This window comes from Engraulis encrasicolus, chromosome 9 (assembly GCF_034702125.1).
Source record: "Engraulis encrasicolus isolate BLACKSEA-1 chromosome 9, IST_EnEncr_1.0, whole genome shotgun sequence".
Taxonomy (NCBI): domain Eukaryota; kingdom Metazoa; phylum Chordata; class Actinopteri; order Clupeiformes; family Engraulidae; genus Engraulis; species Engraulis encrasicolus.
In genome coordinates, this window is record NC_085865.1 from 37,695,715 (window position 1) to 37,709,671 (window position 13,957).

General features: G+C 45.3%; 1 protein-coding gene across 3 annotated transcripts in view; it reads left to right on the forward strand.

Annotated features, from left to right (window-relative positions):
* Window positions 1-13,957, forward strand: part of dnajb6b (DnaJ heat shock protein family (Hsp40) member B6b) — an 82,850-nt gene that overhangs the window by 39,810 nt on the left and 29,083 nt on the right. For 2 of the 3 annotated variants that reach the window (XM_063207087.1, XM_063207090.1), the window contains exons 6-8: window positions 7,879-8,073; window positions 9,215-9,365; window positions 13,281-13,351. In XM_063207087.1, the coding sequence (XP_063063157.1) occupies window positions 7,879-8,073; window positions 9,215-9,365; window positions 13,281-13,351 (417 nt within the window). The remainder of the gene's footprint in view (window positions 1-7,878; window positions 8,074-9,214; window positions 9,366-13,280; window positions 13,352-13,957) is intronic. The other variant, XM_063207089.1, reaches the window with a different exon arrangement.

Below are 13,957 nucleotides of genomic sequence, written 5' to 3' on the forward strand. Positions count from 1 at the left end.
ATTATTATTATTATTATTATTATTTTTTTTTTTTAGCATTTTGATTCAAAATAAAGTGGTTAGGTTAGACTTTTAGCTCAAAAGTAGTCATTTTGACTCCCAACCCACCTGTTTGGTGGGTGGAGTAATTAACCAGTGCTCTCCCTCGTTCTCCTCCATAACTGAGGTACCCTGAGCATGGCACTGTCCCCCCGCACTGCTTCCCTTCAGGCATCTTTTTGCAAAAAATGTGTGTTGTTAAGACTTGCAACGAAGTGCCGTCTACAATCATCTAAAGGTAGTGAAAAAAGGTATTAAATGATAGTCAATTTGAATTCAAGATTGGTGTATATACCCTGTAACAACCTAATGTACATGTGTAGTACGCGTTACTATTTTTAAGGATTTTTGGAATGGGATGTGCTGAAAGACAATCTGATCTACAGTATGTCTATAGTATGAGTTTGTGGAATATGCTGTACTCTATATTCTGTATCCTGGTTGTTTGTATGCTTCTTGAGTTTGTCCTTGGCTTTGGCTTTAGTCCAACATATTGTACATCCAGGTTCAAAAATAAGAAAACATTCTCTGACTAAGGCACTCCAAATTGAGTTATTAATTTGACAAGTCCTACATGGACATATTAAAAACAATGCCCACGCGTAGTTCATTTTTGAACCTCTATGTCTATAGTACTCGTACAGTACACGTCCACGTGCTGTGCTCATCCATGTGTCGGCCCATGTGTTAAGGCTTTAGGCATTTTAGGGTGGGTCGGAATGGGGATCAGATTTATGCCTGCAGTAGTACCTGCATAGTAAACTAAACATCCATGTGTCCCGCCCATCCATGTGTCAGCCCATGTGTTTACTCTCTGGGCGTGTCAGAAGGGAAGGGGACCACACTGACTCCTATAGTAGTACCGCGCACAGTACACATCCATGTGTTGTCTCGTCTGCCCCCATGTGTCATCTGTCCCCATGTGTTTATGATATGCGCTAGGCTTTTTGGGGTGGGTCCCCACTCGCAGTGTTGTGGTGGTGTTGGGGTCATGGCATGTGTGATAATGCACCCACCCTCTCTTTCTCTCTCTCCTTCTCCACACTAAATAAGGCTTGAACCCCTGAGCTGGGGAGTGTGGCGGTGGGGCCAGCCATCCAGCCAAGCCAGCCAGCCAGCCAGCCAGCCAGCCAGTCAAGCCAGGCAGCCGATAGTGGACTCTGCATCAGAGGCCTGGAATGCTCTCCGAAATAGCTTCCGTATAAAACAAGAGGGCCAGCCAAGCCTGGGGGAGGGGGAGGAGGATGGGGAGGTGGAGGTGGAGGGGTGACGGCGAGGCAGGGCAGGGGCAGAGGAAGGGCAAGGGGAAGGGGGTTTTACTAACGGCTTTTGTGTGTGTGTGTGTGTGTGTCTGTGTCTGTCTGTGTCTGTCTGTGTGTTTGAGGGAGAGAATGAATTAGACGGAGGGAGACGGTGTGTGTATGTATGCATGTGTGGGTGGGTAGATGGATGGTCAAATGTGTATGAAAGTATGCGTGTGCTGTGATGTAAGTGTGACTAATCTGAAATAGATAGAGGGACATATTCAGCCGCCAAGCTTTGAAGGTTATTCCACGGGCTGGAAATACAATCATTTGTGTGAGACGATTCCTTTCCTAATGAGTTGTCGCCCAACATGACTTAAAGGTTTTAGATTCAAGATTAAGACACAAGACCAAAAATAGTATAAGGCAAAATGTGAAAGAAGTATGAGTGACGCTACTCTGCCATAAACCATGTGCCATGTCTTTAACTTTTAACACTTTAGTCAACAACCAGTCATTTCTTAATTTTTCTTCAGTCCCTGGAGCAGTGTGGGGTTAGGTGCCTTGCTTCAAGGGCACCTCAGCCATGGAGTGCAGTAGGGAGTGGAAGGGTGGGATTCAAACCTGCAACCCTCTGATTTAAAGTCCATCTTCCTAACCACTTGGCTGCCCCATACTTCATACTAACCCCAACTCCGATGAAGTTGGGACGTTTGGTAAACAGTGAATAAAATCAAAATGCTATCATTTTCAAAACACTCAATCTATTCATTAGATGGAGAATAGTGAAAAGACAACATATTAAGTGTTAAAACCGAGAAAAAATATTGTTTTGGGGGACATATGTACTCATTTCTAATTTGAGAAATCCAACACGTCTCAAAAGAGTTGGGACGGGGACAATAAATGGCAGCAAATGTCGAGGAAGACTAAAAACAAAACAAAAGACAACACTTAACAGTTAAATACATTAACCGATGAGATGATTTTATATAAAAAACAGTGTTAATTCCTATCTTGGACATGATTTCACCAGCTTAAATGGTGGGTGTATTCCTTGTCATGTTTTGCAATGTTTTCCTTTCTGTAGTGCTTACAGTGTGACAGGTCTTGACCAAAAACCCACCATTTTATCACATGCTGGTCCTTATGATGGAGCCACACTGTTAAAACATAGTAGAGAATGCAATTTGACCTTACTATGTGGCAGTAATCGAAGATCTCCCTTCAAAATATAATGCATGAGTGGCTTTTCATGCTGTTTAAAACCCATTTATACCATTCAGCACTGTATTTAACTCTACAGATGAGTGAGAACATCTTAACCAATGCACTACTGCATCCGCATGCCATCATGGAGGCTGACTTTTGAAGCTAGCACTAACACAAGTTGGATGGTCCATTTTCACTGTAGCACAGGATGTGCAATGCTCTATTATTGTCAAAAAGAATGGACTTCTACAACTTCTGCTGACTTCTGTAAGCAAAGGACAGTTTCCCATGTCTTCTGGGTCTATTTCAAGTGAGCTCAGGTGCTTAGGAGAATGTTTAACCCCTGTGTCATTTTCATGCATTAAGCATTCTTAATATGGTCAATTTTCAATAGCTCTAGCACTCCAGGAATTAGAGTGAGACTACAGCCAATATATATTTCATGATGTCATGAACCTATACAATGATTTTATTAACAAAAATATGTCTTATATACACTCAATCGTGGTAAATCAAAGGGAATTCAAAAATGTATGTAATAACTATGGTAATTATTCCCTTTGCATCTTTCATTCTGAGTGACTCAGCCTCTCTGTGATGATCTTATACCTGGACACCTATATTGTCCGTCAGTACAATTCATTTTGAAATGTTCTTCTTTGTTGTTTTATCTTATTTGGATGTTTACTAAATTTCACTGATCCCCGTCCCAACTCTTTTGAGACGTGTTGGATTTCTCAAATTAGAAATGAGTACATATGTCCCCCAAAACAATATTTTTTTCTCGGTTTTAACACTTAATATGTTGTCTTTTCACTATTCTTCATCTAATGAATAGATTGAATGTTTTGAAAATGATAGCATTTTGATTTTATTCACTGTTTACCAAACGTCCCAACTTCATCGGAGTTGGGGTTTGTATTTTTGAATGTTCCTTAGAGAACCCAGGAACCCAAAGGCTCTTTGTGAAACCCTTCCAATGGGGAAGAATCCCTAAAAAGGCTATCTAGGGAACCTTGGGGAACCTTCCAGGAATATTCGGGTTCTTCAGAGAATGCTCAGGGTTCCTCAGAGGACTTCAGCACTTCCCCAAAATTCATCAGAAGCTCCTTTGAATAACTTTCAAATTTTATTCATATATTACTACAGTGTAGTATAGACATTTTTATTGTACCCATGGAAAGTTTTTTTTTTCTCAGCAAGTGAGGCATGGAAACGTAAGTTGTCAGTGTTGTGCTCCCTACCTCACATTCCTAAAAATCTGTTGAACCAATTCACACAACTGCCTCTTATCAAATTTCCCGTAAAGCCTCCCAAAGATGATATCTATTGTTTAAAACCACAAATGAAATAGCAGCCAGAATGAATGCCAGATGTCCTCTAACTGAAAGATGCATTCAGTTCACTTAAGCAGGCCACTGACGCCTAAGTGGGTCTCCATCACATGCAGGGCCTAATTTCCCTGATTGGCCTCACAGGGACCAGTATAGAAACTTTCCCGGCTTATCATCCTGCCTTCGTGGCTGGCTTTGACTATCATGCCTCACATCACACGTGGGGACACACGCGCGCACACACACGCACATTGTGATCACCTTAACACACAAGCACACACACACGCACATTGCGATCACCTTAACACACAAGCTTAAAAACAAGGAGACCTTGTCACCTGTTCCACGCGTGCGCGCGCGCGCACACACACACACACACACGCGCACACGCACACGCACGCACACACACACACACACACACACACACACGCGCACACGCACACGCACGCACACACACACACACACACACACACACACATAATGGTCGCATGCCCTGTCCTGCTCAGTGTATTGTGTGGCAAGTGCCAGATTTAGCTGGTCGGTGCCCATTCTCTTCACGCCAGGTCAGGTGGGATCCAGTAGCCTGCTCCATCCGGTACCGTCACCTGAGACAGCTGCTGCAGGTAACATGATGAGGTGGCCTGGCCTGGCTTACGATAGCCCGCTCTATACACAGACCCCTCCTCCACCACACACACGCGCGCACACACACGCGTGCGCACTCACACACACGCGTGCGCACTCACACACTCACACACACACACACACACACACACACACACACACACACACACACACACACACACACACACACACACACACACACACACACACACACACACACACACACACACACACACACACACTACGTGGGTGATGTGGGGCAGGATGTGTGTGTCCAAATCTTCTCACCTGGCATTGACTCAGTCCTGCTATTCACTCAACCGCACACACACACAGACACACACACACACACACACACCGTTGGTGAAGTGGGCCAGGATATTATGTGCTAGGCAGGCGGGTTTGGCGCATTGGATGGGAACTCTACACCCAGCTGGGGGTAGCAGTGGTGGGTGGTGTCCGTCTGTCTGTTTGTGTTGGAGAGGGAGTAGGCGTGCGTGCGTGCATATGTGTGTGCATCCGTGCGCAGGCAAGGCTGGACTGGCCATATGGCATACCGGGCATTTCCCGGCGCACCCTGCATATCTTTTTTTAAACATTTCTGAAAAGCCCCTTTAAGCCAAAAGTGCCCGGGCCCTATTTCTCCCCCCAGTCCAGCCCTGTGTGTAGGGGAGAGGGTTGTAAACAGGGCCGCTGATAGCTTTTTCTGGGCCCAGGAAAGAGTTATCTTAAAGGGCCCCCGACCCAATACATACAATGTAATGGGGACCCAATTCTGGGCCCCCTATCTCCCTCGGCCCGGGACAACATACCCCTTTGTCCCCCCTTGTCGACGGGCCTGGTTGTAAATATGAGTGATTGTGTGCCAGGTCAGAGGACGTGATTGCCGTGGCCCACAACACATCACATCACATCACAAACACTCTCTCCTGGAAAGATGCGTCATGCGTCAGGAACAGCCTGCAAGTCCTCAGGTTGTCCTCGTGCGTGCAGTGTGTGAGGGATTATTTATGTGTGTGTGTGTGTGTGTGTGTGTGTGTGTGTGTGTGTGTGTGTGTGTGTGTGTGTGTGTGTGTGTGTGTGTGTGTGTGTTCTGGTGTGTGTGTGTGTGTGTTCTGGTGTGTGTGTGTGTGTTCTGGTGTGTGTGTGTGTGTGTGTGTGTGTGTGTGTGTGTGTGTGTGTTCTGGTGTGTGTGTGTTCTGGTGTGTGTGTGTTCTGGTGTGTGTGTGTTCTGGTGTGTGTGTGTGTTCTGGTGTGTGTGTGTGGTGTGTGTGTGTGTGTGTGTGTGTGTGTGTGTGTGTGTGTGTGTGTGTGTGTGTGTGTGTGTGTGTGTGTGTGTGTGTGTGTGTGTGTGTGTGTGTGTGTACAGATGAGGGAGAGGGACGTTCCGAGAGAATTGTCATTCCCCTTTTTAGGTGTGAGCATGGATCATGACCTTGCAGCCTTTTCTCTCTGTGCGAGTGTTCGAGTCTTGCTATCAACTATTAAAAATTAACACTCTCCTAAGTGGGTACAGATGGGCCGTGTGTGCGTGTGTGTGTGTGTGGTGAGGGTGTGGTCGTGCGTGCGTGCGTGCGTGTGTAGTCCATGTGTGTGTAGTCCATGAGCGTACACATCTCTAGATGTAAATGTGTGAAGTGAGCTGGGTTTGCTACTTCCTACAATTAGAAAGATCAACACGGCCCTGCCATGGACAACTGCCATGCGGCCGACCCGGGTTTGATTCCCGGCCCGGGTCCTTTGCCGAGCCCTCCCCTTCTCTCCCCCCATTCACTTCCTGTCTACCTCTCAAACCGTCCTATTATCAATGAAGTCGTGAAAGACCAAAAAAAAAAATCTAAAAAGGTCAACACTATTCTGAATACACTCTCCCTCTATGATTAAACTTGTGTATTCACACGAGTGTGAGTGTGTGTGCGTACTGTATGTGTTAGAAAGGCGTCTGTTTTGAAGCCATTCCAGCGTTGTCCTGACCTACATAGGGGTAATGAAATGGCTCTCTCCCCTGGGCTCCCCAGCCAGAACACGCTGCTCACAGTTTAGAGCAGTGTTTCTCAAACTTTTTCAGACCGAGGACCACTTTGTGCCCGCAAATATGTTCAGGGACCGCCTGTCAACTGAATGGACAGTTGATGGGTGCTAATTTGACACTGCTATTTTCGATGCAGATCACTTACTATTTAATCCACATTCACAAACCTGTCTTATTGTAGTGAAATGCTATGTTTAGCTTTGTAATAATGTTACAAATATAGCTTACTCCTAGCTTGTCTTGGTAAAATTGAAATCCCCTAGTTGACCACCTGAGCTCTGTCACGGACCACTAGTGGTCCCCGGACCACACTTTGAGAATCACTGGTTTAGAGGGAGAGAAGGAAGGGGGAAATGGCCAGGAATGTTCCGGAGAAAAAAGAGAAAGCAGCGAGGAATTAAACCGCTAGCCAGGATATTAAGACTCTGATGTACACAGGCCCGTCTCCACAGCGCTCTCTCGCTCTCTCGCTCTCTCGCTCTCTCGCTCTCTCGCTCTCTCGCTCTCTGGCACTGGTGTCTGTGTGTCACATGAAGCTGTATGACTGTGCTGTGCTGTATGTGTTGGTGTATATGACTGTGCGTGTTTGTGTGCATCCCACAGTTCTACCACATGAAGTGAATGTCTACAGGCCCGATGGCTGTGTATGTATGTGTGTGTGTGCGTGTGTGTGTGCGTGTGTGCGTGTGTTGTCTGTGTATGTGTGTGTTTGAGCTCTTTGGAGCTGGTGTATGTGTATCACACAATTCTTCCACATTCAGCTAATGTCCAACCTTTTCCACTCCCGTGCGTGCGTGCGTGTGTGTTTGCGTGTGTGTAATCTTCTGTGGCAGTGGTATGTGTAATCTTCTGTGGCAGTGGTATGTGTGTACGGCATCACCCTAGCTCCTCCAAATGAATCTAATGTTCAGTCTCATCTTGCCTCTCTCCCCTCCCCCACTCCTCCGAGCAGAGCGAGGATGATGATTATGATTATCCCTCTGGTTTGCTCTGAAGCTATGCAATTACAGCAGATGTGTGTGTGTGTGTCTATGTGTGTGTGATTTAAGGGTTGGTGGTGTAATTGCCCTGGTAGTCATTGCCCAGCCCAGCAAATAACTTGCCCTTAACCTGATCCTAGTGGTCACACATCACTGGAAGCATCCTATGAATGAGTTTTCACTATTTTTCTCTCTCGCACTCTATTTCTCTATATTTCTCTCGCTTTTCTTTCTTTCTTTCTTTCTTTCTTTCTTTCTTTCTTTCTTTCTTTCTTTCTTTCTTTCTGTCTTTCTCTCTCTCTCTCTCTCTGTCTCTTTCTTTATCTCTCTCTCTCTTGTTGTCTCTTTCTCTCGCTCTCTCTCTTGTTGTCTCTTTCTCTCTCTCTCTCTCCTTATCCCTGTCTCTCCCTCAGCTGATGACCCGTTTGATGACTTCTTCGGAGGTGGTCGTCGCCACAGGGGGGTGAGCAGGAGCAGGACAACGGGTCCCTTCTTCCCCGGTTTCGGAGGGGGCTTCCCCGGCTTTGGAGCAGGCTTCTCAGGATTCGACTCGGGTATGGGTGTGTGTCAGGGCTTGACACTGGCGGGCGCCATGGCGCCAAATGCGGGTAAAAAATTGCTTTGGCGTGTAACAAGTTGATTCTCATTAGCCATTTGGCTGGTAACTTATTATTGGGGTGTGATCTGGAAAAAAAACGATGGTACATTTCTCTGAATGTGTTCACTATCAAAAAGGAATCCAATGTAGTCTTGCGAACAGACAGGCACACACTGCCGATGCCCCACCTTCGTGGAGGAAGTCCGCAGCGAGCGTCTCTGACCGAGAAGTATTCTACGGTTTAATTAAGCAGCGAAGTTTGCTCTCAACTTACAAGTGACGACACAATCTGTGTATTTTGCAATCTGCCTTTATAATCCATTAGTGATAAACATCAAGATTACGAAGGCAAGAGGAAAACACGACAGTTTCAGAAATGTTAGGAAGTTTAAGATCAGTTTACAGCGTGAGGACATGTCAAAGTCACTATAATTGTAGACGATTAAAGTCACCAAGTATGATCTTAAACGCAAGCAACTCAGTCTTCACAACAGCAACATCAGCATTCTCATTCATCATAAGATGAAAAATATTATTTTTCATTTCCTTAATTTTGCGAATGCAATGGCCAAGTTTGCCGCGCCGTGTTGCAGTCAGCGTTTTAAATGACAGCTCTGGCTCCGGTTGTGTCTCCGATTCAGTAACCTGTACCTGGCCTAAATCAGTGACAGCTAGTGGGCTCCGTATAGGGCCTCCTAATCGGGCATATCAACAACAGACAATAAAGCAGTTTCGTCCAAGCTTGTCTCAAACTATCAAAGCAACGTTGAACAGTTCAATTCCACACGCATTCAATAAAGTTCATCAGCATGCGCATCAAAACAGTAACCCACGCGGTGGCGGGACACATTTCGATTCGTGTCCAAGCGTCAGACAGTCACAAAAGACCGTTGCACTGTCCGTAATTTTACCGAACGAAAAAAGTATCCACATACTTGTTACTGCGGATATAAGTGTGGAGAGAACAGCATTGTTTTCATGGATAATGTTATTGTGTCTGTCTGTGAGTGCTTGTGTGAGTCCATGTACTGTATCTTGTGTTGCCTGCGTGTGTGAGCGTTTGCGTGTGTGAGAGCATGTGTGTTTGTGTTGAGGCCTGTGTGTGTGTGTGTGTGAATGTGTGTTTTATATGTCTGTCTCTCTCTCCACAGGGTTCTCCCACTTTGGCCAGATGGGGGGTGGGGGCTTCGCCTCCTTCTCCTCCTCCTCGTTCGGGAACGGGGGCGGCGGCGGCGGCGGCAACTTCCGCTCCGTGTCCACCTCCACCAAGTTCATCAACGGCAGGAAGATCACCACCAAACGGTACGTCAGCTTCACAAGTGCATGGTCAAATAAAACCAGGCCGCAGGCTGCAGTCACACCAATGAGAATACAGTGGATCACTTAGAATAGAAAAAAAGATAAAAATGAAGAGAGTTAGACCCCAGTGGGAAAGAATAAAATAGAAATGGTCTTGGGTCTCTTTAACATGTGTTAAAAATGAAGAAATGCATAATGCGTAATAATCCACATCCACAAAAAATAAGCTAACCTAACATCAACATGATTTATCTACCGGTCTTATTAAGAACAGCAGTTAAAGATGAAGGTTCAAGAGATTACACGTTTTTCACTTAACCACACCCTCTGTATTTGTCCCTCGCTGGTACCGCGATCGAACTTTCCACCCTCCATCCAATCCTGAAACTATTGAATCCCTTAACCCAGTGATTCTTAAAGTGTGGTCCGGGTACCACTGGTGGTCCGCGACAGAGCTCAGGTGGTCCATGAGGGGATTTCTGCTTTTCCAAGACAAGCTAGCTGTAGGCTATATTTGTAACACAAAGTCAAAAAAAGTCATATTGTCACCACAATAAGACAGGCTTCTAATGTGAATTAAAAGTTAGTGATCTGCATCAAAATTAGCAGTGTCAAATTAGCATGTCAACTGTCAATTCAGTTGACAGGTGGTCCCTGAACATTTTTAGGGACACAAAGTGGTTCTCAGTCTGAAAAAGTTTGAGAAACACTGCCTTAACCCATTGGGCCATAGCTGCCTCTAAATTAAAGTGCACTCCCTCACTGCACTGCATTCACACACTTTCCCATTAGTCAGCAGACTTCCCAACGTGCTTTGCAACCTTAATGCTTTACATGCACTCACCCAATCTCTCACAAGGACACATACTACACCTGCACCTTTTCTGCATGCCAATAAGATTGGCATGTTGTGGTAAAGAACATTTTGATCTCAAAGGTGCACTGTGTAGGATGGTGGCCAGAATAGGTGTTGCAACTATGCTGCTCTTTGATAATGTGCTGTCTATTGCTGAATTTGATCTTTTCATGAAGATTTACTGAAAAATGAACTAATTTACTGGTATGACCAAAGTACAGTAAGTGTTGCAGCTAAAAATGTCTATTTATGGAAATTCAAAATGACAGACAATGGAGAAGATCCCCCTTTTCATGTGATTGCAATTTTCAGTCATAATGAATGCTTAGAATTTCATGGTGGGGGTCAGTGTTCATGAAAAAGGTAACTTTTCTGAATGGGCAGCGTGACTTCTGGAAATCAAGTACTAAAAACATTACACATTGCATCTTTAATTGAAGAAGTTGACTGGAGACTGAAGTAACCTAATTGCTTTACATTAATTCATTTAATTTAAATGCAGTCTTGCATATAAACCTAAGAATGCTGCCAAGGACGTTGACGGGAGGCTGAAGTGCCATTTGCTCAGTTACAGCTCCTCTTAGTCCCTGTTGCCTCCCTCTGTTGACTGTAAACACAATTTGTAACCATGCAATGCATCAGTGCACATTATGCCATAGGGGCATATTTAATGACGACTGTACCGGTTTCAGAACACGCATTAACCTTTCTATATTTGTGCCAACAACCTGGCATGAGCCTACACACAAGGCTTCCATTTTGTGTCAGTCTAGCAAATCTGGCTGCCACTTTGCCCAAGAAATTGGAGAAGAAAGATTATCGAATATGATCATGCATTCATCATTGGTGGAGTCCGGCTGGTTTTAACTTAGAATAAGTTCTCAGATGGCAAAGTTAGCCTCTGTTCGTGTTCGGCCAGTATTGTCCCATTGACACTGAGCGTCTCCTCTGCGTCCTGGTCAAAATGGCCGCAAAACAAATAGTTCCACACACAAACATGTTAACACATACGGTAATAAAGAGAACACATTTACATATAACACACTACACCACACACTGCACTACAGCTCAATAAGATATTTGCCAGACCAAATTCTGTCTATTGGCTTAGTGTGACATGCCTATTAGGGTAACAGTGCCATGGACCCCCCACATCTACAAATCTGCCTCTACGTCATGGACTCCCCACATGTGGAAGTTCACCTGACCAAACTCCCGTCCTGTCTACATGCTTAATGATACAGCCAGTCAGGCTTTCAATTACATGCTGTAGACCCCAGTCTTCAAATCCGCTTCCATGTCATGGGCTGTCCAAATGTGACCTAGCTTATTGCATATTTATTACGGTACACCAAGTTCCCATTGTGACATGGTGTGACTTAATGTGACATGCTGTGGCTTTAGTATGGCTTTAGTGTGACATTGCTACCAACCATATGGACCCCAAGTCTACCTCAACGTCATGGGCTGTCCGCATGTGGGCTAGCTGGTGCATATTTATGTCGCCGAACTCTGCCTATGAGCTTAGTGTCACATTGCAACAGTATCAATGGCACGAGACACAATCAGCGAATAGGCCTAAACGTTATGAGCTGTTCACATTTGGGCTAGTTATGGCATATTTATTAGACTAAGCTCTATTGTGTCATTCAGGCCTACTGTGGCGTAATGTGACAGTGTGATTTAGTATGTCCTTTCCTTAGCATGTCCATGGTGCTGTCCACATGGGGGTTGACTGGTGTATATTTAATTGTCCACATTCTGTGTGTTCATATTGTTACCAATGATAGGGACCCCAGTCATCAAATCCGTGTCGACGTTCGGGTTCTGTTTGCATGTGGACTAGCTAGTGTCATGGTTCTGTAGCATGTGGGCTAGCTAGTGCGTAGTATCATGGTTCTGTCCACATGTGGGTTTGCTAGTGCATATTTATGAGCGTGTTGAAGCGACGGCTCTCAGTTTCAGCCCCCCGGCCAGCGGCGGTTTGTCCTTACTTGAGTGTTTAGGTGACTCATTCAAGTATTTATATCGCTCAAGTGCACAATCATATCGAGTTGGGCAGGGAGAGAGAGAGAGAGAGAGAGGGAGGGAGAGAGAGGTTTCATGGGGTTGTTTGCCTCAACTGTGGTCAAGACCCCTGTCAGAAATTATTTAGACATTGAGATTTACAGTATGTATGGAAGACGTTGTCATTGTTGCTATTATTTTAAATGAATGTTTCTGTGCCAGTGTTTCAGCTGTTTATATACTGTAAGATCAAAGCATTAGCTGTTTGAGATGGACTGTCGGACATGTCAGGGTCTCCTCGTGTGTGAGGACATTTTGTGGGGACATTTTGTCCTCTCGATCTTGCCAAACTAACACTACATGTCCTCTTGAAATGGCTGCACTCTGGGTTAGGGGTGGGCGATAACAATGCCTCTTATCTCCTAGCGCAGACATGTAAATACAGTATGGCCAGCTGAACAGATTTTTATTATATAATTTAATAGTGCTTGTTGATGCCGCCCTTCAATTATTGAAATATAAACCTTAATTTAAAATGTAACATTATATACTGCAATATGGGCAATATTTATAAGCATATCACAGCACATTTTCTGTCTGTTTTAAATAACACTGCATTATGACTTTTTAGTTCAGATTGTTCAGCCTGACTCTCTGTTCCCAAGTACTTGGTCCTGTGACGGTTCTTTTGTTTTACTTCTGAACCTTTAACAACTATAAAGATTTCGAAAAGACCACTTCATCAACCTTTACCCAAACAATTAATCTCACACAAAACTGCAGAAATATTACCCCTCCAAACTTGCATAAAAGTGAGAGACTTCTGCCTCCAACCTGTGGGATGAGCGAAGACGAAAACTGCTTACTGTTGCTTTAAGACTGCATAGAAACTCCACGATGGTCTAATGTGAGGATGGTGTGCGTGTGTCTGTGTGTGCGTGTGTCTGTGTGTGTGTGTGTGTGTGTGTGTGTGTGTGTGTGTGTGTGTGTGTGTGTGTGTGTGTGTGTGTGTGTGTGTGTGTGTGTGTGTGTGTGTGTGTGTTTCATGTTTCCAGGATCGTGGAGAATGGGCAGGAGCGCGTGGAGGTGGAGGAAGATGGCGAGCTCAAGTCCCTCACAGTCAACGGTAAGGAGCAGATGCTCAGGCTGGACAACAAGTGAGCCAGTGGGCCAATCAGCACAGCCGTACAGGCAGGGGGGCGTGGCGTCACATTTGGAGTGGGGGGCCGCCCCCCTCCAATACAACAACGGCAACAACACCGCTACCGCCACCAAACACGCCGACAACGCATCTCGACAGACACACTCGCCCTAACTGGCCTCACACTTGAGCGACCTCTCAACCAGCTGAACTGATGCATTGCGCCTCAGATTCTATATATCTCACACACACACACACACACACACACACACACACACACACACACACACACACACACACACACACACACACACACACACACACACACACACACACACACACATATACACACACACACACACACACACACACACACACACTCCGAGAAAGGTTGACACAGGGTTCTGTGCTGGTTCTTGCTGGACCTGTTTCTCACACCTGTTGCGGCGTCTACCTACCTACCTACCTACCGTATAACATCTACCTTTTGACTTCTCCTTCTACCGTCTCTTCTGCACCTCCCTTCTATTCTACAACTCCTCCAAATCTCTCTTGGTCGTAGCTCTTTTTTAGCTCTCTTTCTCTTTGACT